The sequence below is a fragment of the Taudactylus pleione genome, unplaced genomic scaffold (genome assembly GCF_031769625.1).
Source record: "Taudactylus pleione unplaced genomic scaffold, aTauple2 ptg000194l, whole genome shotgun sequence".
In the NCBI taxonomy this organism is placed as follows: domain Eukaryota; kingdom Metazoa; phylum Chordata; class Amphibia; order Anura; family Myobatrachidae; genus Taudactylus; species Taudactylus pleione.
Window position 1 is genome coordinate 950,742 of NW_028284596.1, and position 26,516 is coordinate 977,257.

Genomic DNA, 26,516 nt, shown 5'->3' on the forward strand with positions numbered 1-26,516 from the left:
TGTCACTTTGGGGGCGTGCCCAGCACTCAAACGCTGGGCAGCCCCCAGGCTCTCCCTACACAAGAGAGCAGATGCTGTGCGCATGCGCACGACATGTGTTCTCCTCCTGCACACCCGCTGCTCGGTTCGTGTGTGTGTCTGGTTTTTTTTTTTCATGTGGAGCCTATGGGCCCCATATCACAATCACTAAAGGGGTTATGTCCTCCATACAGTATTTAACAAACAGCGCTAAGCTTAGCTTATGGCTGCTTGTCAATGTACCGCTTACGAGCAATACGGTCCCCATTGCGCATACCCCCATTTCGTCCATATTTAATAGTGGCCCCTACATGTTTGTTGCCCAGGGGCCCCCACAGACCTTAATCCGGCCCTGCTTCTGCAACAGCAATTTGCCCCCCTTGAGGCTAATTGAATCGGCCCCTATGAAGGAACTTTTAAAAGATGCCTTTAGGTTATGATGTGGCATTTGGAAGGTAGTGTATGTGTTTGTACATTACACTGGAAAACAGGGACAATTTGGAAAGCAAAAAGGGACAAAGGGGGCTCTGGGCAGCACATTCTCATTCTCACAGCTCTCGGGTGACCCCCAGCGGTGGTAACGTGTATTGCAGCAGAGGACAAAGCGTAAATAAAACGACAACCCCCAGGATGCATTGGGTTACAACCGTGCTGAGTTGCTTGGCGACAGCTGCGTGATGACGTAAGACGTTGTTTGTTGTTGTCACGGGGGTGGTCGGCCTGGGAGAGCAAAGATGGCGGCTCACTGGAGCAGCGAGAATGTGGTGGTGGAGTTCCGGGACTCGCAGGTCAGTGGGAGCGGCGCCCTGAGTGGGGGCTGCCCGAGTCCCCCTTCCCACGGTACATAACCTGGGAGGTGACTAGACAGACCCGCAGTCACTGCACCAGTGCGCATGCGCAGTAAGATCACTCTGCTCTGGGATTGGCTGTACACATTCCCAAAACCTGGGGTGTGGGGGGATTCTGGGAACACAGGAAAATCCCCCCCCCCATTTGCCAGCAGATAACCTGTAACGCTCCAGGTGTTGTGGTACTACAAGTTCCAGCATGCCCTGGCAACATTTCTGCTGGTGCTTCTAGTTGTACAGAAGCTGGAGAGACACTCTTAAACTAACTCTGCAAGCCTCAGCCACACCTACAGTCATGTGAGGGGACAAAGGGGGTCACGCTAGGGTGCAGTGAGGTTCTGACATTATGGTTGTGATGCTGGAATAGCTCTTCATATGAAATATTCCGTGTGTTACAGTTCCGCGCTTTAAATTCAGCGTGACGGTCGTTTTTTTTTTTTTTTAAAGAGTGCAAAATGGACTAACTCAGAGGTTCCCAAAGTCCGCCATTACAGTTCACGTTTTAGGGATATCCATGCTTGAGCACAGGTGACTTAATTAGTACCTCAATCCATTTGCTTGAACCATCTGGACTCAAACATGGATATCCCTAAAGCGTGGACTGTAATGGCGGACTTTGGGAACCTCTGGACTAAGGCCCTCATTCAGAGCCGGACGCTCTGAGCAGAGCGCACGCTCTGAATGAGGGCCGTCCTCCATAATTATGGAGCGTCCTCCTGGACGCTCGTATAGCTGTGGGTCACCACCCACAGCCTATACAAGCGTGCAGGTTGATGGCCGCGATGGTCTTGACCATCGTGACCATCGCCACTGCGAGCCGGAGCCTGCGGTTGAGTTTCTCAACCGCAAGGCCCGGAGTGATTTTGGCTCTATCAGAGCCAAAATCACTCCCACTGACATCACTAGTGATGTCAGTGGGCCGGCTTCTGACGGTAGGCGTTCCCTTGGGAATGCCCCCGTCTGGGAGGCACGCCCCCGGCACGCCCACCAAAGGGGGCGTGCTGTCAATCAACATCGACAGCACGCCCCCTTTGATCAGACACAACGAGCGAAGAAAAGTCCTTCGCTCGTCGCGTCTGGCGCATGCGCACGACGGAGCTCCCTCCGTCGTGCGCATGCGCAGTCCACACCATCGACCCACTTGCGAGCGGACAGCCGCTTGCGAGTGGTTCTGAATCAGGCCCTAAGTGCGATATTTGTAGGCGGCACGCTTATGTCATGTGTTCTTTGAGTTCAGAACATGGGTGCCGCTAACTGAGCATACATCTCTATAATACAGCGACTGCACCCCTGGCTTTTGGGGAAGGGTACTTCTTTTACGTTAGGTGGGAGTACAAATTTAAATACAGCAGAAATGTTATTGGGGCAGAATGTGTTCTACACGCCCCAATAATTGGTAATCATTGTAGTTTAGCATCACAAGTTACTCCGGCACCACAAAGAGCTTGAATAAAACGTTATATCACCGACCAGCAACTGCGCTGTCCATGATGTTGGAATCCTTATAAAAGCTGGGTACACACTAAACGACGTGTGTACCCAGCGATGTAACACACAACCCCCCACTGCCGACGGGTCGACATATGAAATGGTCCATTCACACTGGGCGATCCGGTGCCCGACCACCCGATATGGAGGCCCCGCCGCCTAGCGCTCCATGGGATCGTCTTTGCCTGATTTGACTGCATGTACAAAAGATCACTCAATGTGGCTGACGAACCCACGGGAGCCCGCAATGCACAAATATATGGCGTACACACTGGACGATTTTTCGTTCCGATGCTTCGGAATCGGCCAAATCGTTAATAAAATCATCTAGCGTGTAGGGGCCTTTTACGTTTCTATTCTTCATGACCCTTAACATGACTTCCCAATAAGCTATTATTCAAACTTTGTTTAAAGTGTATGCACACTGGTTCTGAAATTCCATCTGAGACCCTATAGGGGCGCTTACATACCATGTTTAAAATTTCCGACAATTACCAACATCTGATAGTAGCCAAACTGAAACCGGGCACGAGTGGGATTGTTGAAATTACCATATGTGGTCTGTAAATGAGCGCCATCAATCTGTTCATAATAAATGTGGCGACTGACATCAGACTATGGGCCTGATTCAGAGCCGTTCGTAAGCGGCCGCTCGTTCGCTCCGAGCGATGTTCACACAACTGCGCATGCGTATGGGTTGTAATACGCATGCGCGAACCAGTCAGTGCGGTCGGAAATTGTGTGCTCGCAAAATAGCGAATGCCTGCTAATTTGAGTGACAGAATGAGGCGTTTGTGGGTGGTAACAGGGGAAGGTGCTTGAAAACGGGGAGTGGAGATCCGAACGCAGGCGTGCCAAACAGTCAAAACGGGCGTTTTAAGGGTGTGCATAATTAACAAAGCAGCGTTGTCGACCACGTCACTTGGTTGTCTTTTAGCCTGAACTGCTCGCATGATTGTGGTAGGAAAATGCTACCACAAGCACTGCGAGCAGTTCAGATGCCTTTCGATGTACTCGATTAATCTAATAAATAGCGGAGATGACGTAGGATGCGAGCGGCCAGGGGGCGTTTTTTTTAAAAATAGCGAACGCATGTTTCGTTCGCTCGTTCAGACATAGAGGCGTCAACAAACCGCAAAGAGCGAGCGCTCTATTTAAATATCCGGCCCCTTTTTCTGAACGAGCGAGCGCAAATAGCGTCCGGCTCTGAATGAGGTCCTATGTGCGGTAGTATCATCCGATCATGCTAACAGGCCACCGTGCAATCCGGCTGCTCAGCCCGAACGCTGCATGACGGCTCTGCCCATTTCTGCTGTTTTGGAAATTATCCTGTAACTTGGCTCTTGGGTGACAGGTCGGACTGGCAAATAGTTGGGCACCTCTAGAAGTAAGCGATAATCATTCAGTAGTGTTCATTCTAGCACCCTGCACCTGTCACACCACGTGCAGTTCCTCTTTTCTGCCTGGGGTGTCGCTCTCTGCTCTGGTGCTTCTAGCACACTCTGGTCTGTACCTCACCAGTTTGTTACATCAACTGAGTGTGCTAGAAGCACCAAATCAGAGAGCAAGACCCCAGGCAGGAAAGAGGAACAGCACAGGCTGTGACCGGTGCAGGGTGCTAGAATGAACACTAATTCAGGCAAATCACTTATGTAGAAGTAATTGGAATTCTATGTATAACACTTTACAATCAAATCATGATGGACATTGCACCTAAGTTTAACACTTCACGGTCTATTCATCTATACACTATCTGACTGATAAATAGGGTTATATATGCAGCAGGCTGCAGTCACTTACAGTGTGTGACTGGGACAGGTGGCCCTATTGATCTGCAGTCATGAGATAGGTTTATATTATCTACTCTCCCTGATGCTCTAGGTGTATTCAAACTTAGGGCCGGATTCAATTAGAGGCGAAAAGTCGCTGCCGGCAGAAAGCATTCGCCAATGCGATGTTTTCGCCTCATTTGCCTGTTTGTACGCTCGCAAAGTGCGCTCCCGCTTTTCGCCCTATTCAATTGCAAAACAGGCCAAAATGCCGGATGTGCGAATGTCCCGAATGTCGAGACTAGGAAAAAGGACATCCTTTTGGGGGGGAAATCAGTCTGTACCCCAAATAAAGCCTAAGTGACTCTGGTAATAGAGAAGTGTATTAATAGCTCTAATAAAAGTATTTTGTGTACCTAAAGTGAGTCAAAGGGCTGTTTATATGTGCTTTTGCATTAGTGTAGAAAAATTAGACAAAGCTACTTTTTTTGGTGAAAAAAAAAAAAAGTTGTGGTTAATTTTGAGGTGCATTAAAATGGGTACTAGTATATTTTTGTGTTAATTAAGTGCATTTTAAAATACTTGAAAAAAACACCTGCTGCACCCCCTGCAATCCTAAATAGTGTTCAGTCTAGGTCCGGCGGCAGGCAGGGCGCCGGACCCAGAGCAAGGGCACTTCTGGATGTGCGCCCAAAAAGGGAGCATGGCCAATGAAAAGGGGGCATGTTTTTATGAAGCGTCCTCTTTTCGTCACTCTTGGGGGCGTGCCCGTCACTTACGGACATGCCAGGCAGCCCCCAAGCGCCGCGGTCACTGTGAATGGATGTCGGGTGGTGACCGCTGCTCTGCCGTTTTCCCCACCCGCGGGACACTGCGGCCTGCGTGTGGAGGGCAGAACACGCAGGCTGTTTTAGCGGGGTGCTGCGCTGGAGGGCAGGGTGCTTTCTGCCCTTCAGAAATAGGGCAGGGTGTGGCGCCCCGCTGAAACAGCCTAGCGGGAACGCTACTAAAAACACCTGGCCCATCCATACAGCCCCCCCACAATACCTGACCCAGTACTTTAGACACAATTTCCATCACTTTTTACATTTTTGCCCCAAAATTGACATGACATTTTTTTAGGGGGTATTTAGATATATATATTTTTTTTTTTGCCTTAAGTCATTAGGGACGTTGTCCAAAGGGTTCGGAACCAAGTCCCAACTTTTTTTTTATAGAGATTTTGCACATCTTTCTCCTGCCTTTGGGTGGAGAAACATTTTCGTCTGTTTTAGCCTATGGAGTTTTCGTACATGCGAAAACGTTCCGGAATTGAATAGGGCGATAAGCGGGAATGTGGCGAAAACATCGCATCGGCAAACTTTTACGCCAATCGCGGATTTTCGCCTCTAATTGAATACGGGCCTAATTGCTGATCATAAAGTTTTGTGTCCTAAAATCTGCGCCAGTTGTATTGTGCAGTTTACAATGATAAACTTGACAATTCATCCCTCCTATTTGCCTATCTATCTCACTACTGTTCTTCTATCCCCAACACAACCTGCCTTTAAGTGACAGGCAGCAGAGTAATAAGTACTTGGGGACAGAAAAAGAGGGGTGACTTCTCTGAGACGTGAGGGTACAACGAGGTGTAGGCCCACCAGGTGACAGTGATTAGTAGTATAGGGACTTGAGAAGGGAGTTACGATAGTACAGGGGGTCAAGCCACCTCAGCGATCATTGAAATATACACCCTAGGACTAAATAAGCAGCTGGCTTCTTCATTTTTGGTTGTCTTTCTAAATCTACAGTATCATGGCTCCCGTGGGTCGGCCAGTTACTATGCTAATCAGGCTGGATAGTATTCTAAACATCCCGGCTAACACCATAATTGCAGCCACTGCTGGGGATCATGCAGGACCCTTTATAATCCATGATGATGGTCTGTGTGACCCAAATAAATACCCGTAGCTGTATTATTGTACATGACAAAACACTGTTTTCAGTTTCGTTCTTCTTTGAATTTCTTTTGTAACTGCAGGCAACAGCGATGTCTGTGGACTCCCAGGGACAGCTTGCCGTGCTTTCTGGGTGAGTCTCTTCTCTGTGTGTATGTACTGATTTATAACTCAAACAGACAATGGCATTTGATGGGTATCTCCCATTGGACCGGAATCCTGAGCATTGGGCATTTAATTGTCCATTACAGATGCGGGAGGAAAATCGTGCCATGAAGAACTAGGTGTTTTTATTTTTCTTATATTTTGCTTGAGCTTTTTCCCTGCTGGCCCAAACCATACCGCTTTTTAACAGCCACCCAAACAGAAAAGCTGCCTGTCTGACCGGTTGTCTGCATAATTAATTACGTCAGTGGTCATTCAATAGGTCAGTGGTCTTAAAAAAAATAAAATAAAAAAAAAAGTGTTTCCTGGAGGAATAAAACAGCAAAAAAAAAAAATTAACCCAAAAAGGCTCTGATGTGACGCCTCCCTAAGGCTCATTACCCACCAGCCATTGTTATATACCAGTGACACCGCATTGGAAACAAGTTTGACATCCATTGGTAATAAGCACTTGTGGTTGGGGAAAGGGTTAGTTGAGGAAGCACTTTAAAGCATGTGGATTAACAGACAGTAAAAAAGCCGATAGTGTATAGATAGACACCAGGGGGTACATTTACTAAAGTGAGGGTTTTTAAAAGTGGAGATATTTATAGCAACCAATCAGATTCTATTATCTTCTAGAACAGGGGTGGGGAACTTTTTTCTGCCGAGTGCCATTTTGATATATATAACATTATTTGCGGGCCCGGTGCAGGCCACGCCCCCTTTGTGTGATGTCACATGGGGGTGGGGCCACAATCGCCAGTGATTACAGCAATGCCCGGAGCATCCTCAGGATGCTCCGGGGAGCTGTAAGGGCAGCGGTGTGACCATCTGAAGCGCCCTAGGGATGCTCCAGACAGCACTGCTGCATAGATTCTGGCTGCAGGGTGCCATTCTAAGCACCCTGCTAGCCAGATGAGGCTAGCAGAATAAAGCTCCGAGGGCCAGACCAAATGAATCCGTGGGCCTTATACGGCCCCCCCGGGCCTGAGGTTCCCCATCCCTGTTATAGAAGGTGCTAGCTAAATGATAAGTAGAATCTGATTGGTTGCTATGGGCAACATCTCCAATTCTAAAAACCTTAACTCTAGTAAATATACCCCCAGATGTTGGACAGTCAGTAGGGCCATTGGGACAAAAGGTCGACATGAAAATGGTCAACATATGATTTTTTATTTAGCCTTAATCTTCACCCTAACCCTCGCCTAATCCTAACCGCTGGGGTAGGTGCCTGACCCTAACCGTCCTTTCTGGTGCCTAACCCTCCGGTGTTTGCCTAACCCTCCCAAAAATAAATAAATCTTGTCGACCATTTTGTGTCGGCAATTTTCGCGCCTGCATTTTTGTCCCTGTCTACCTTACACGTCGACCGTTAGTGTGTGGACCTTTTGTTCCTGTCGACTGTCAATATCTGGTGTCTATCTAGACATTGTCGACCTTTTTACTGTCTGTCTATAGTCCTGCACCCCACATTAAGGAGAGAGAATGGTAGACATCACCATGGGGTTAGGCACCCCACAGGGAGGTTAGGGTTAGACATCACCATGGGGGAGGGTGAGGGTTAGGTTTAGAGGGTGGAGAGGGGAGGGTTAGCTACTTACGTGTCCTTCTGTCGGGCTTCCGACGTCTGTATGAGAACCGGCAGCTATTCAGTCGTCGGTGTTTCATACCGATTCGTCTATAAGACCCTGTTCCATTATACTAATAAAAAAGCCATAATGTAAAAAAAACAATCTATATAACAAATCAGGATGGCTGTCATGTCTACAACATGCGCAGTGGGAGCCGGTATGCACTCCTCTCCACCCACGGTGCCCACTATCAGTGACGGAGACAGGACCGCAATCCTGCAGGAGAGGACCGGTAAGTATAGGGGAGTGGGGGTGGGCTGAATCATATGCTGGGTGCATTTACCTAGTACAGACACAATTGTTAAAGAAATGTTTGTTTGTGTTTTAAATAAAGGCTCCCCAGACCCTCGTTCACTAATTGCATAATCTTCATTTAAAATCTTCCATATAAACAAATGAGGTGTATCTAATTATCTTCACAGCTGAGTTGATAGCTGTCAGGGGGACTGCAGGTCAATAGTAGACAGTTTAGAACAAAAAACCCTCTAATATATGCTTATTCTTCTACCAGAAGGCAAACGATAAGTTGATTTGAATTTATTTTTTTTATTGTGGGAAATTAATTTTCAGTAAACCAAATGTATGTCCTTTCTCAGAGTCTTCCATTGAACAGCACCCCTAGTGGGCATAGTATTATAACAGATAAAGTCGTATTTTACCCAAGGAACAAGACCTATTACATATTATGTGCAGCGTTATAATTTCAGAGAGCAGGGATAGGAACAGGCCCATTAGAAAGTATTCACCCTTATGGTAGTGTGGTTTCCATCAGATGTGAATGAGCACTTAATGTCTGCTGGCTATTCTGGACCCCACTTATGAGGTTGTTAGGGGTGTGTTCCGGGTACAGTGATAGATCGCAGCTTTCCTGTAGCAGTGCTGCATTTGTTAGGTCCGTGGATATTATAGGATGTATTTGCCGTCTCTGTCTGTTTCCTGAACCTTTTAATCAGCTTTTCTGTGCATAGCAGCGGCAGTGAGTGAAAGCCCGGGCACCAGTAATAAGTCTAATGTACAGTGAGACGGGCCGCCCAGTGCTGACACTGCACCTTCCCCTGGGTGTGTATACATTGCTGAGCTGGTGCAAGGCTTCCGCATCACACTAATGAGGACTGATTGAATACAGTTTGTTCTGTGCACATTCCTGCTGTGATTTAGCCTTCCTGACAAGCGGGACGTTTGCTCTGATAAAGTAAAAATGTTAATTATTTCCCCCTAACCCCCCCCCCCCCCCCCCCCCCCAAAGTCTGGGTGTAATACTCGCAAATCCTTATCACTATTTGTGTATGAGTCTTTGCTCCCTGGAAAATATCTTGTGTCATGTTCTAAAACCTTGTGTGACATGTTAAAATGTTGTCTTCTAAAATGACCATGTATATTCCGTCACCCAGAGGTATATTCTCCCAAATGGGAGTGACTGCTAACGGAGGACACCAGCCCCCACACGCTGAGCACTGAAGCCTTCCAATCTCCTTATGTAGTTTGTTACAATACGCATAAAACAAAAATAATCTTTTTAATCCTTTTTTTTTTTTTTGGTAATGCCTGCCTAGTATACACGTATTTAATGCAATGCATGTTGTTATATTTTCCTGTAAGACCATATCATCGCTGATTAAATGCAATATTAAAACAATACTGTCTTGGAACACTCATCTAGACCCCATGCTAACCTATAGCCTTGATTTCAATGACTAATCGAGGATTGTGTTGCTGAGACCTGTAGTTCACGTAATTCAGTGTTGGGGGATGAGCTGGTCTTCCTTAGTTATATAATGGCATATAGCAAAGTGATGGAGGTATTGTACTGAATTAGGGGGGTATATGACATTATTTGGTCTCATGCGGGGGAAGTCACCGGTTTATAAAGTGTGTGAGGGTCGGTAACCCTTTCAGACCCACCCATGTCACTGGTATCCTATTGGAAGTAGCGCCAGTCTATAGCAACGTACAGTCAGGTGCATAAATATTGGGACATTGACAGAATTTTCATATTTTGGCCTCTATTCACCACCACAATGGCTTTGAAATGAAGCAAACAAGATGTGCTTTACCTGCAGACTTTCAGATTTAATTTGAGGGTAATTACATCCAAATCAGGTGAACGGTGTAGGAATTACAACTGTTTCTATATGTGCCTCCCACTTTTTAAGGGCCCAAAAGTAATGGGACTATCAACTCAAAAGCTATTTCATGGACAGGTGTGGGCTATTCCCTCGTTATTTCATTATCAATTAAACAGGTAAAAGGTCTGGAGTTGATTCTAGGTGTGACATTTGCATTTGGAATCAGTTGCTGTCGACTCTCAATATGAGATCCAAAGAGCTGTCACTATCAGTGAAGCAAGCCATCATTAGGCTGAAAAATCAAAACAAACCCATCAGAGAGATAGCAAAAACATTAGGTGTGGCCAAATCAACTGTTTGGAACAGTCTTAAAAAGAAAGAACGTACCGGAGAGCTCAGCAACACCAATAGACCCGGCAGACCACGGAAAACAACTGTGGTGGATGACAGAAGAATTATTTCCCTGGTGAAGAAAAACCCCTTCACAACAGTTGGCCAAATCAAGAACACTCTCCAGGAGGTAGGTGTATATGTGTCAAAGTCAACAATCAAGAGACGACTTCACAAGAGTGAATATAGATGGTTCACCACAAGATGCAAACCATTGGTGAGCCACAAAAACAGGAAGACCAGATTAGAGTTTGCCAAACAACATCTAAAAAAGCCATTACAGTTCTGGAACAACGTCCTATGGACAGATGAGACAAAGATCAACTTGTACCAGAGTGATGGGAAGATAAGGAAAGGAACTGCTCATGATCCAAAACATACCACCTCATGGCGTGAGCATGTATGGCTGCCAATGGAACTGGTTCCCTTGTATTTATTGATGATGTGACTGCTGACAAAAGCAGCAGAATGAATTCTGAAGTGTTTCGGGCAATATTATATGCTCATATTCAGTCAAATGCTTCAGAACTCATTGGACGGCGCTTCACAGTGCAGATGGACAATGACCCGAACCATACTGCAAAAGCAACCAAAGAGCTGTCACTATCAGTGAAGCAAGCCATCATTAGGCTGAAAAATCAAAACAAACCCATTAGACAGATAGCAAAAACATTAGGTGTGGCCAAATCAACTGTTTGGAACATTCTTAAAAAGAAAGAACGTACCGGAGAGCTCAGCAACACCAATAGACCCGGCAGACCACGGAAAACAACTGTGGTGGATGACAGAAGAATTATTTCCCTGGTGAAGAAAAACCCCTTCACAACAGTTGGCCAAATCAAGAACACTCTCCAGGAGGTAGGTGTATATGTGTCAAAGTCAACAATCAAGAGACGACTTCACAAGAGTGAATATAGAGGGTTCACCACAAGATGTAAACCATTGGTGAGCCACAAAAACAGGAAGACCAGATTAGAGTTTGCCAAACAACATCTAAAAAAGCCTTTACAGTTCTGGAACAACATCCCATGGACAGATGAGACAAAGATCAACTTGTACCAGAGTGATGGGAAGAGAAGAGTATGGAGAAGGAAAGGAACTGCTCATGATCCAAAACATACCATCTTATCAGTGAAGCATGGTGGTGGTAGTGTCATGGCGTGGGCATGTATGGCTGCCAATGGAACTGGTTCCCTTGTATTTATTGATGATGTGACTGCTGACAAAAGCAGCAGAATGAATTATGAAGTGTTTTGGGCAATATTATATGCTCATATTCAGTTAAATGCTTCAGAACTCATTGGACTGCGCTTCACAGTGCAGATGGACAATGACCCGAAGCATACTGCAAAAGCAACCAAAGAGTTTTTTAAGGTTAAAAAGTGGAATGTTATGCAATGGCCAAGTCAACCCCCTGACCTGAATCCGATTGAGCATGCATTTCACTTGATGAAGACAAAACTGAGGGGAAAATGCCCCAAGAACAAGCAGGAACTGAAGACATTTGCAGTAGAGGCCTGGCAGAGCATCACCAGGGATGAAACTAAGCGACTGGTGATGTCTATGCTTTCCAGACTTCAGGCTGTAATTGCCTGCAAAGGATTTGCAACAAAGTATTAAAAAGTGAAAGTTAGATTTAGGATTGTTTAGTTTGTCCCATTACTTTTGGCCCCTTAAAAAGTGGGAGGCACATATAGAAACCGTTGTAATTCCTACACCGTTCACCTGATTTGGATGTAATTACCCTCAAATTAAATCTGAAAGTCTGCAGTTAAATCACATCTTGTTTGTTTCATTTCAAAGCCATTGTGGTGGTGAATAGAGGCCAAAATATGAAACTTCTGTCAATGTCCCAATATTTATGCACCTGACTGTATGTGCGGAGCAGAAAATGCCATCAAGGAATATGCTTCTGTTACTGGCGGGTATCGTATGGGCACACAATGTCTGATCTTCTGAATGGGAGCTATGTGTTTATATGAGGCTAAACTGCTGTATATTCATTTATTTTCCTCTGAATACATCAGTCTTCTATGTCTCCGCTGGGTTAAGGTTTGAAGCCTCAGTTCAGTGGTAAAATCTACTAATACTAATACTTTGTTTTCACCCTCACTGGAAACACCTGTTCATGCCAGCCCTTTCTGTTTGCAACAGCCGGCGCTTTCTGTACATTGTGAACTTGGAGACCCCCAACGATGGGCACCGGAAAATCTCCCGGCAAAGCAAGTGGGACATTGGCACGGTGCAGTGGAACCCTCATGACAGCTGCTCTCACTTTTTTGCTGCTTCCGTAAGTCGCTCGGACGCTGGGTAGTGGGTGCAGACCAGGGCGGAGGGCAGCGGCCACATTTATTACCTCTTCTATTGAGTGTTCTGTAAAGGCCAAAACAACCAAGAGGTACAGCGTAAAGGCAATCTGAGAGCAGAATGTTAGTCCCCTAGTACATCATAAAGGTAGGAATACTTCATGTATTAATGATAGTGTTTCCCGTCTATCCCTGGCATCAGCCTTCCTCATTATTATTATTATTATCCTTTATTTTTATGGCTCCACAAGGGTTCTGCAGCGCCTTACAAATGTCAGAACAAGAGAACAGTGACTTACAGTACAAAACAATGCAGGACAAGGACATGGTTTATAAACATTGCCGCGTCCGAGGTCACAACACTCAAACAAGCAGCAGGGAGTATAAGATTGTATAAGGAAAGGAGAAGCGCATGAGGGAAGAGGGCCCTGCTCTTGAGAGCTTACACTCGAAGGGGGAGGGGCAGACAGACGGGGGTGACACAGATGGGGCAGACATGGGACGAAGGAGGAAGTAGCAGCGGGTTAGGATGAGAGCTGGAAGGCTTTGATGAAGTAGTGAGTCTTGAGAGCCCGTTTGAAGATTAGTAGAGAGGTGGAGAGTCTGATAGGGAGAGAAAGAGTTACAGAGGTAGGGAGCAGCACGGGCAAAATCTTGGAGGTGGGAAGAAGTAATCAGTTGGCAGGAGAGACGGAACGCATTTGTTGAGCGAAGTGGACGGGCGGGAGTGTGAAGGGAAATGAGGTCAGAGATGTAAATGGGAGAGTATTAGATGAAGGCTTTAAGTGAGTGTAAAGGCGCGTATCCACTAGCCGATAAAATGAACGTAATCGTTCATTGTATCGGCCAGTGGATATGCCGCTGGCCATTTACAATGTCGCTCATCGCCCTAACCTGCTGTCCAACCTGACAATATCGTCAGGTTGTGCAGGTACAGGGATGAGGGAGGGTGCTGGCACTGAATGATACATCGTTCAGTGTGGGCTCAATGTTCACTGCACAATATAATGAACGATAACAATATCGTTATCGTTCATCGGCTCGTGGATACACGCCTTAAGAACCTTGAATTGGGTTGTGAAGGGGAAGGGGAGCCAGGGTAGGGCTTGTAGGAGAGTGGAGGCAGATGTAGAACGTTTGGAGAGGAAGATGAGCCGAGCAGCAGCATTGAGGACAGATTGGAGAGGGGAGAGGTGGGAGTCAGGGAGGAGGTTACAGTAGTCCAATCTGGAGCTGACGAGTGAACGGATGAGGGTCGTAATTGCCTCCAGGGTGAGAAAGGGTCTTGTCCTAGAGATATTTCTGAGATGGAGACGGCAGGCCTGCGAAAGTTACTGAATGTGTGGTTTGAAGTAGGAGAAGGAGTATAGGATAATTGCAAGGCAGCGCACTTTGGGGCTAGAGGAGACGGTTGTGCCATCAATAGATAATGAAATTGTGGGAAGTGAGGTTATGCGGGAGGGTGGGAAGATGATCAGCTCAGTCTTAGACATGCTGAGTGTAAGTAATCAAGAAATTGATTGGGTGTAATGGCGCTGAGGTATATATTATATTAAATAAAAAATAGTCCTCCCCTGTTTTTGTCCAGTAGTTCTAGATCACCATATATAATTGTATACCAGGGTAACATAAAAAGAGAGAAAAAACAACAATCGTCCAATCCAGTTTTACATGTTATGTACGATATACAATTTATATTTATATAGAAAGACTTCTTCACTTTAAGAATGATGATTATAATTATTGGCGTTGCCCCCCACACATAGCACTCACAGCTATACGCTGATATATAAGCATAGAGTGATCCCAAATCCTTCGGCTCACACCAACACCTCACAAATGAAATGGAACCGGAGTTGCCCCCCACACAAGGCACTGGATTACACGATTGTTGTTTTTGTCTCTCTTTTTATGTTACCCTGATATACGATTATATCCGGTGATCTAGAACTACTGGACAAAAACAGGGGAGTACTATTTTTTATTTAGTATAATATATGCCTCAGCGCCATTACACCCAATCAATTTCTTGATTATATGCTGTTTGTAGGGTTTTTTGGTGTAACCTTGTATTGTGGTGTTTAGGCTGCATTGGACTTGCGCACCAGGTGATTACCTAATTTTTATTTTATATGTTGAGTGAAAGAAAGTGCTGGCCCATCCAGGAGGAAAAAAGGAATCCTGGCGCCTAGCCAACCTAGCACTTATGGATACAACCAATATGTTTGCTGCAGCTATCTGTTGTATATAAGGGGATCGCCAACCCTTATTGAAAGATATAATTGTAAAATAGCAAAAATAACAGATAGCGCTGCAATCAATAGGATAATCCACACAATAATTTTAATATGTAATATACATGTTTATTTATACAATATTTAAATTATAATAAAATTGGCCAATATTGAAGAGAAAAAGAAAAAACAAAACAAAAAAACAATTATAAAAAATGGACAAACATAGTATGCAATATTCCACTTGTTCTAATTGACAATGAATATAAACTAATCTCTTATAAAAACACCATTAATATGGTACCATCAATTAGTAGCTATATACTCCACACATGCAGAGACTGCACATTGAAAATGAGCATATATGTTTTAGATAATCAATAATTACTGGTCATGCTTTTTTATGCAGGGCTGTATAAAATTCCAAGGATAATGCTACCAATAATGATTCTTAATTTTCCCTATGATCCGTTTTGGAGAATATGGAGCACAGATATAGATATCCAATTCCTCAAATAATTAGCATAATAGATGATATCTCCGTTCTTTTTTGTAATTATAGAGAGAAAAAAAAAAAACATCCAGGAGGAGATATCAGAGAGACAGTTGGGGATACGAGTGAGGAGAGAGGGGGAGGAAAGGTAGATCTGAGTATCCTCAGCATAGAGATGATATTGAAGGCCAAAAGAGCTAATGATCTCACCTAGAGAGGACGTATGGAGGGAGAATAGGAGAGGTCCCAGAACGACCCTTGGGGGACACCTACTGTTAGTAAAAGTGTGGGGGGGAAGAGGAGTCATAAGAGGAGATGGAGAAAGCGCAGCCAGAGAGGTAGGAGGACAGCTAGGAGGGGGCAGTATCACGCAGAACAAGGGAGTGAAGGATTTGCAGGAGGAGAGGGTGGTCCACAGTGTCGAAAGCAGCAGAGAGTTATTAAACTGTTTATTCCTCATTCTGGACTTTATATCAATAGGCAAAAATGGCTAATGTTTAATGTAGGCTGATTACTAAACGCCAGATACACCGTATATATATGAAAAGTCTGCCATGCAGCAGTTAAGACGCGCTTGTGTGTTTGCTGCGTCAAAATGTCAGGACACTGGTGGTAACCAAAATACATGGAGCAGGTGCTGTCCTGAAAACTCTAGTTGCTATGTGTCCTACTCATTGTTTTACTTCATGGGCTTATGTCATCTCTATTGTGTTCATTGGGAGGCACTCACATCTCACTGCAGTGTATGGGCCAAAGTATGACCGTCTCCTAGGTATTCACCCTTTTGGGGAATGGCCTAAGATATATCGTCAAGTGAAACTGACATGTCATACTTTATCTTTTGAGCTGCTTGTCTTGTGTCAGCACCATTTTAATCAATGTCCAAGTTATGAGATCCAGAATACAGCTTCCAATAAATACAATACAATACAGCTTCCAATAAATACAATACAGCTTCCAATCAATACAATACAATACAGCTTCCAATAAATACAATACAATACCATACAGCTGCTATAATACAATGCAGCTTCCAATAAATACAATACAGCTGCCAATAAATACAATACAATACAGGTTCTAATAAATACAATACAGCTTCCAATAAATACAATACAATACAGGTTCGAATAAATACAATACAGCTTCCAATAAATACAATACAGCTTCCAATAAATTTGATACAATACAGCTTTCAATAAATATGATACAATACAGCTTCCAATAAATATGATACAATACAGCTTCCAATAAATACAATACAGCTGCCAATAAATACCATACAATACAGCTGCCAATAAATACCATACAATACAGGTTCTAATAAATACAATACAGCTTCCAATAAATTTGATACAATACAGCTTTCAATAAATATGATACAATACAGCTTCCAATAAATATGATACAATACAGCTTCCAATAAATACAATACAGCTTCCATTAAATACCATACAATACAGCTGACAATAAATACCATACAATACAGCTGCCAATAAATACCATACAGCTGCCAATAAATACAATAAAATACAGATTCCAATAAATATGATACAATACAGCTTCCATTAAATACAATACAATACAGCTTCCAATAAATACAATACAATACAGCTGCCAATAAATAAAATACAGCTGCCAATAAATACTATACAATACAGCTGCCAATAAATACCATACAATACAGCTGCCAATAAATACCATACAATATAGCTTCCAATAAATACAATACAGCTTCCATTAAATACAATACAATACAGCTGCCAATAAATACAATACAATACAGCTGCCAATAAATACAATACGGCTTCCAATAAATACCATACAATACAGCTTCCAATAAATGCCATACAATACAGCTTCCAATAAATGCCATAAAATACAGCTGCCAATAAATACCTTACATTACAGCTGCCAATAAATACCATACAATACAGCTGCCAATAAATACAATACGGCTTCCAATAAATACAATACAATACAGCTTCCAATAAATGCCATACAATGCAGCTTCCAATAAATGCCATACAATACAGCTGCCAATAAATACCTTACATTACAGCTGCCAATAAATACCATACAATACAGCTGCCAATAAATAAAATACAGCTGCCAATAAATACCATACAATACGGCTTCCAATAAATACCATACAGCTGCCAATAAATACCATACAATACAGCTTCCAATAAATACCATACAGCTGCCAATAAATACCATACAATACAGCTTCCAATAAATACAATACAGCTGCCAAAAATACAATACAGCTGTCAATAAATACAATACAATACAGCTTCCAATAAATAAAATACAGCTTCCAATAAATACAATACAATACAGCTTCCAATAAATACGATACAGCTACCAATAAATACCATACAATACAGCTTCCAATAAATGCCATAAAATACAGCTGCCAATAAATACCTTACATTACAGCTGCCAATAAATACCATACAATACAGCTTCCAATAAATAAAATACAGCTGCCAATAAATACCATACAATACAGCTGCCAATAAATACGATACAGCTTCCAATACATACAATACAGCTGCCAATAAATAAAATACAGCTGCCCATAAATACCATACAATACAGCTGCCCATAAATACCATACAATACAGCTGCCAATAAATAAAATACAGCTGCCAATAAATACCATACAATATGGCTTCCAATAAATACCATACAGCTTCCAATAAATACAATACAGCTTCCAATAAATACAATACAGCTGCCAATAAATACCATACAATACAGCTTCCAATAAATACAATACAGCTTCCAATAAATACCATACAATATGGCTTCCAATAAATACAATACAGCTTCCAATAAATACAATACAGCTGCCAATAAATACAATACAGCTGCCAATAAATACCATACAATACAGCTTCCAATAAATACAATACAGTTTCCAATAAATAAAATACAGCTGCCAATAAATACCATACAATACAGCTTCCAATAAATACAATACAGCTGCCAAAAATACAATACAGCTGTCAATAAATACCATACAATACAGCTTCCAATAAATAAAATACAGCTGCCAAAAATACAATACAGCTTCCAATAAATACGATACGATACAGCTTCCAATAAATACTATACAATACAGCTTCCAATAAATACTATACAGCTTCCAATAAATAAAATACAGCTGCCAATAAATACCATACAATACAGCTTCCAATAAATACAATACAGCTTCCAATAAATACGATACAATACAGCTTCCAATAAATACGATACAGCTTCCAATAAATACGATACAATACAGCTTCCAATAAATACAATACAATACAGCTTCCAATAAATACTATACAATACAGCCTCCAATAAATAAAATACAGCTGCCAATAAATACCATACAATACAGCTTCCAATAAATACAATACAGCTTCCAATAAATAAAATACAGCTGCCAATAAATACAATATAATACAGATTCCAATAAATATGATACAATACAGCTTCCAATAAATACAATACAGCTTCCAATAAATGCAATACAATACAGCTTCCAATAAATACAATACAATACAGCTGCCAATAAATAAAATACAGCTGCCAATAAATACTATACAATACAGCTGCCAATAAATACCATACAATATAGCTTCCAATAAATACAATACAGCTTCCATTAAATACAATACAATACAGCTGCCAATAAATACAATACAATACAGCTTCCAATAAATGCCATACAATACAGCTTCCAATAAATACCTTACATTACAGCTGCCAATAAATACCATACAATACAGCTTCCAATAAATACAATACAGCTGCCAATAAATAAAATACAGCTGCCAATAAATACCATACAATACAGCTGCCCATAAATACCATACAGCTTCCAATAAATACAATACAGCTGCCAATAAAAACCATACAATACGGCTTCCAATAAATACCATACAGCTTCCAATAAATACAATACAGCTGCCAATAAATACCATACAATACAGCTTCCAATAAATACAATACAGCTGCCAATAAATACCATACAATACAGCTTCCAATAAATACAATACAGCTGCCAAAAATACAATACAGCTGTCAATAAATACCATACAATACAGCTTCCAATAAATAAAATACAGCTGCCAAAAATACAATACAGCTTCCAATAAATACAATACAATACAGCTTCCAATAAATACGATACAGCTACCAATAAATACCATACAATACAGCTTCCAATAAATGCCATAAAATACAGCTGCCAATAAATACCTTACATTACAGCTGCCAATAAATACCATACAATACAGCTTCCAATAAATACCATACAATACAGCTGCCAATAAATACGATACAGCTTCCAATAAATACAATACAGCTGCCAATAAATAAAATACAGCTGCCCATAAATACCATACAATACAGCTGCCCATAAATACCATACAATACAGCTGCCAATAAATACCATACAATATGGCTTCCAATAAATACAATACAGCTTCCAATAAATACAATACAATACAGCTTCCAATAAATACAATACAGCTGCCAATAAATACCATACAATACAGCTTCCAATAAATACAATACAGCTTCCAATAAATACAATACAGCTTCCAATAAATAAAATACAGCTGCCAATAAATACCATACAATACAGCTTCCAATAAATACAATACAGCTTCCAATAAATACAATACAGCTGTCAATAAATACCATACAATACAGCTTCCAATAAATAAAATACAGCTGCCAAAAATACAATACAGCTTCCAATAAATACCATACAATACAGCTTCCAATAAATACGATACAGCTACCAATAAATACCATACAATACAGTTTCCAATAAATACCATACAATACAGCTTCCAATAAATACGATACGATACAGCTTCCAATAAATACTATACAATACAGCTTCCAATAAATACTATACAGCTTCCAATAAATAAAATACAGCTGCCAATAAATACCATACAATACAGCTTCCAATAAATATGATACAATACAGCTTCCAATAAATACGATACAGCTTCCAATAAATACGATACAATACAGCTTCCAATAAATACAATACAATACAGCTTCCAATAAATACTATACAATACAGCCTCCAATAAATAAAATACAGCTGCCAATAAATACCATACAATACAGCTTCCAATAAATACAATACAGCTTCCAATAAATAAAATACAGCTGCCAATAAATACCATACAATACAGCTTCCAATAAATGCCATACAATACAGCTTCCAATAAATACAATACAGCTTCCAATAAATACCATACAATACAGCTTCCAATAAATACCATACAATACAGCTTCCAGTAAATACCATACAGCTTCCAATAAATACAATACGGCTTCCAATAAATACAATACGGCTTCCAATAAATAAAATACAGCTGCCAATAAATACCATACAATACAGCTTCCAATAAATACCACACAATACAGCTTCCAATAAATACCATACAATACAGCTGCCAATAAATACCATACAATACAGCTTCCAATAAATACCATACAATACAGCTTCCAATAAATACAATACAATACAGCTGCCAATAAATACCATACAATACAGCTTCCAATAAATAAAATACAGCTGCCAATAAATACCATACAATACAGCTTCCAATAAATAAAATACAGCTGCCAATAAATACCATACAATACAGCTTCCAATAAATAAAACACAGCTGCCAATAAATATCATACAATACAGCTGCCAATAAATACAATACGGCTTCCAATAAATACCATACAATACAGCTGCCAATAATTACCATACAATACAGCTGCCAATAAATATCATACAATACAGCTGCCAATAAATAAAATACAGCTGCCAATAAATACCATACAATACAGCTTCCAATAAATAAAATACAGCTTCCAATAAATACCATACAATACAGCTTCCAATAAATAAAACACAGCTGCCAATAAATATCATACAATACAGCTTCCAATAAATAAAATACAGCTGCCAATAATTACCATACAATACAGCTGCCAATAAATATCATACAATACAGCTGCCAATAAATACAATACGGCTTCCAATAAATACCATACAATACAGCTGCCAATAAATACAATACAGCTGCCAATAAATACAATACAGCTGCCAATAAATACCATACAATACAGCTGCCAATAAATATCATACAATACAGTTTCCAATAAATAAAATACAGCTGCCAATAAATACCATACAATACAGCTTCCAATAAATACCATACAATACAGCTTCCAGTAAATACCATACAGCTTCCAATAAATACAATACAGCTTTCAATAAATAAAATACAGCTGCCAATAAATACCATACAATACGGCTTCCAATAAATACCATACAATACAGCTTCCAGTAAATACCATACAGCTTCCAATAAATACAATACAGCTGCCAATAAATACAATACGGCTTCCAATAAATACAATACGGCTTCCAATAAATACAATACAGCTGCCAATAAATACCATACAATACAGCTGCCAAAAAATACCACACAATACAGCTGCCAATAAATACCATACAATACAGCTGCCAATAAATAAAATACAGCTGGCAATAAATACAATACAATACAGCTTCCAATAAATACAATACAATACAGCTTCCAATAAATACAATACAATACAGCTTCCAATAAATACAATACAATACAGCTTCCAATAAATGCATTGCAATACAATACCATACAGCTTCCAATAAATACAATACAATACAGCTTCCAATAAATACCATACAATACAGCTGCCAATAAATACCATACAATACAGCTGCCAATAAATACCATACAATACAGCTGCCAATAAATGCAATACGGCTTCCAATAAATACAATACAATACAGCTTCCAATAAATGCAATGCAATACAATAACATACAGCTTCCAATAAATACCATACAATACAGCTTCCAATAAATACAATACAATACAGCTTCCCATAAATACAATACAATACAGCTTCCAATAAATACCATACAATACAGCTGCCAATAAATACCATACAATACAGCTGCCAATAAATGCAATACGGCTTCCAATAAATACAATACAGCTTCCAATAAATACAATACAATACAGCTTCCAATAAATGCAATGCAATACAATACCATACAGCTTCCAATAAATACCATACAATACAGCTTCCAATAAATACAATATAATACAGCTTCCAATAAATACCATACAATACAGATGCCAATAAATATCATACAATACAGCTGCCAATAAATACCATACAATACAGCTGCCAATAAATGCAATACAGCTTCCAATAAATACAATACGGCTTCCAATAAATACAATACAGCTTCCAATAAATACAATACTATACAGCTTCCAATAAATACAATACAGCTTCCATTAAAAACCATACAGCTTCCATTAAAAACCATACAGCTTCCATTAAAAACCATACAGCTTCCATTAAATACAATACAGCTTCCAATAAATACCATACAGCTTCCAATAAATACCATACAGCTTCCAATAAATACCATACAATACAGCTTCCAATAAATACGATACAATACAGCTTCCAATAAATACAATACAGCTTCCAATAAATACGATACAATACAGCTTCCAGTAAATACTATATAATAGAGCTTCCAATAAATACAATACAGCTTCCAATATATACAATACAGCTTCCAATATATACAATACAGCTTCCAATAAATGAGCCCAAATGTACCAAAAGGAAATTTGTAATAGAAATGCTGTGTCTAGTTCAGGATCCAGGCAACCTCCTTAGGTGAAAGCTGCATGTATTGGAGTAATGAAGGACTTTATTGTCATGCTAGCGTTTATCATCGTATTCCATTTTCTATTTCTCTTTTCCAGAGTAACCAGCGGGTGGACCTCTACCAGTGGAAGGATGGTACCGGGGACATCGGCACATCCTTGCAGGGACATACCCGTGTTATCAGGTTTGACATCTCTAATTTGAAACCTGCGCCCTCTTGTGGCCATCCTCATGTTACTCTTGAACGTACAATGCAATCTCTTTCAACAAGCAGCTTAAAAACACAGGCCAAGCACGGATGATGTTATGAAGAAGGTAATATGTAATGGAATGAATACATTTTAATGCATCGTCTGTGCAGAGCATATAACTGGTAATAAGTGAAGACGGCTATATAATTAGGAATCACTGTGGGTGAAAGCACCTAGACAAGTAATTATACTACTATATTAGTGCTCACAATCATTGCTGGAGTCTCTTACACAGTCATCTACAACTGTAATATATTAAAGTCACCTGGATCCTTTATCCTGGGTCTGATTCATGTATATACGCTAAAGGCGCTGCCGCTACGTCTATGTACGCAGGGACTGTGCTAAAATAGGCAAAAACAGCAGAAGGCGTCTTGTGTTAAAAATACCCCGATGTCGGCTTCGGTGATCCGCCGCTACCGTCCGAAAATGCAGCATATCGGATCCTCTGCATGACCACCGGACGGCCATTGGACATCTAAGTAACTCTCAGGTTAAAAATATAGTTTGGATATTTGCGAGAACATGGAAGTTCCATAAATCTCTGCATCAGGCCCATACTAAGCACTAACATGCAGTGTCAGGGGCTCAAAGTGTTCCTGGTGTACTGTGATTGCTTCTCCATCTCTTGAGGTCATTGTGACGTTTGTGTCTCCCCTACAGTGATCTGGATTGGTCGGTGTTCGAGCCGGAAGTACTGGTCACCAGCTCTATTGACACCTACATTTACATCTGGGACATCAAGTAAGCAGAATGTCCAACCCACATATCTATACCTCTAGGTCGATTGGTCACACGCTCATTATCACTCATGAATATTCATAGCTGCCTAGGAAACGCCCACTCCATGCAGCCATGTGCTGAGGTCAGTATAAGAAAGAGAATATAAAGCTGTAACTCTCCATGATGGGTGGATTCAGTCAGCCACGGGGGTCTCGGAGTGACTGTAGGTAAAACATCCCGCAGACTGATCGCGTGAGGATCCCACAGGACCTTGCGCTTAATTGAATCTACCCCTAAATATAACATGTTTATATCGAGCTCGTTTTGTCTTTTTAGCGTAGAGTCTGTAGATGACAAATCTAAGGTGAAACTAACATTAATTGTTCAGTTTGTTTTGTTGTCTAAATTGCATTTTTATTGAAAAATTCAGTAACCACAAATACTTATATCTATATAGGTAAAAAAAAATACAGTCCTTTTATAGGTCCCATTATACACAATGGTTAGCTCAGATGAGTGATTCTAATTATATTACAACCATTCTCTTTTTGTTGTATCCTCAGAGACACCAGGAAACCGACCGTGTCGCTATCCGCTGTGGGTCAGTGTTCCATTCCGCCCATTTTTACTTTGTTACTTGCTTGTGTTGTCAGTAAATCCGGCAGGTCAGCTAGTTTGTCTAGTCGCTCCTGGTGACTAATTTGTGCATTATTACTATAAGTCACTTAAGTGTTTGGGGTTTGCACACCCTAAGGACACGACGAAAAAGGAGACCGTATGTTACAGCTAACCGTAGGTAGCTGTGTCTGTTAGATGATGATGGCTGGGTAGATGTGGGTATTTATTAAAGTGGGGCCTTAAAGAACAACAAAATCCCTTGAATGTTATGTGCGTACAGTATATTGTGCTCTTCTATGAATGACGTTTGGCTGGTGATATAGATGGAATCTCTCCAACGTATGTTTGTCTTCTCCCCAGAGATCGGCAGCATCTCCTCTCTTGGGTTTTGTGCGCTCAGCAGCGTCCATGATGTTCTAGCGTGACTCATTGCACGAGTAATAGGACCTGATTCAGGGTTGCAAGCAATGCTGATGTCAGTGTAGATGAGCGATTTATTTGTTACTGCGCATGCGCAAACTATTCTGAAAACCCCTACGGTGCATGCCGGTACCCTGAGTGTACGAGACGGCTGGTATCAGACCTGGCGAAGGAAAACCATGGGCGATCCTGGGTGGTGGCCTGAAGTGAACACACAAAGATCTGTCACGTGGGCGCGTTATGGGAGTGTCGCAGGCGTTTCAGTGAGAGCTGCTGCGTTCTCATGTGCAGAGCCACGGCCACAGAGGCCACGTTCACACCGAGACGCTGCACCTGCTATAGGCCTGATGCAGGTGTTGATGGTGGATGGGATGATGCGCTGATGGTGGATTACCCAGAACCACCAGCGGTGGTGTGGCGTGCAACCGGCACTGAAAGTAGGCATCTCAGGACCTGCACATTCCGGTGCACACAGGGGAGGACTGAAACGAGCAGAAAGACGCAGCAGCGACTGCGCGCACGTCTGAGTCACGCCCATAATGTCCGCTGTTTAAGCATAAAGGGAAACGTTTTATTTCTATGCTTTGATTTTTGTCCTTCAAAATTGCAGCTTTAAATCCTTATTACATTTATCAGTCAGAACCCTCTCTCTCCTATACAGCCGGCGCGTCACAGGTAAAGTGGAACAAAAAGAACGCAAACTGTCTGGCGACCAGTCACGATGGGGATGTACGGATCTGGGATCGGAGGGTAAGTCCGCTCTGGGGATGTACGGATCTGGGATCGGAGGGTAAGTCTTCTCTGTGGGTGTAAGATGGGGATGTACGGATCTGGGATCGGAGGGTAAGCCCGCTCTGGGGATGTACGGATCTGGGATCGGAGGGTAAGTCTTCTCTGTGGGTGTAAGATGGGGATGTACGGATCTGGGATCGGAGGGTAAGCCCGCTTCGGGGATGTACGGATCTGGGATCGGAGGGTAAGCCCGCTTCGGGGATGTAAGATGGGGATGTACGGATCTGGGATCGGAGGGTAAGCCCGCTTCGGGGATGTAAGATGGGGATGTACGGATCTGGGATTGGAGGGTAAGCCCGCTCTGTGGGTGTATGGATCTGGGATCGGAGGGTAAGCCCGCTTCGGGGATGTAAGATTGGGGATGTACGGATCTGGGATCGGAGGGTAAGTCCGCTCTGGGGATGTACAGATCTGGGATCGGAGGGTAAGTCCGCTCTGTGGGTGTAAGATGGGGATGTACTGATCTGGGATCAGAGGGTAAGTCCGCTCTGGGAATGTACGCATCTGGGATTGGAGGGTAAGTCCGCTCTGGGGATGTACGGATCTGGGATCGGAGGGTAAGTCCGCTCTGTGGGTGTAAGATGGGGATGTACGGATCTGGGATCGGAGGGTAAGTCCGCTCTGGGGATGT

General features: G+C 41.9%; 1 protein-coding gene across 4 annotated transcripts in view; it reads left to right on the forward strand.

The window, feature by feature from the left end:
- The first annotated feature begins 670 nt into the window (after window positions 1-670).
- Window positions 671-26,516, forward strand: part of WDR59 (WD repeat domain 59) — a 62,898-nt gene continuing 37,052 nt past the window's right edge. For all 4 annotated transcript variants that reach the window (XM_088476772.1, XM_088476773.1, XM_088476775.1 and 1 more), the window contains exons 1-7: window positions 671-806; window positions 6,144-6,193; window positions 12,449-12,584; window positions 23,180-23,265; window positions 23,996-24,076; window positions 24,619-24,656; window positions 25,755-25,843. In XM_088476772.1, coding sequence (XP_088332898.1) covers window positions 753-806; window positions 6,144-6,193; window positions 12,449-12,584; window positions 23,180-23,265; window positions 23,996-24,076; window positions 24,619-24,656; window positions 25,755-25,843 — 534 coding nt within the window. In that variant the 5' untranslated portion in view covers window positions 671-752. The remainder of the gene's footprint in view (window positions 807-6,143; window positions 6,194-12,448; window positions 12,585-23,179; window positions 23,266-23,995; window positions 24,077-24,618; window positions 24,657-25,754; window positions 25,844-26,516) is intronic.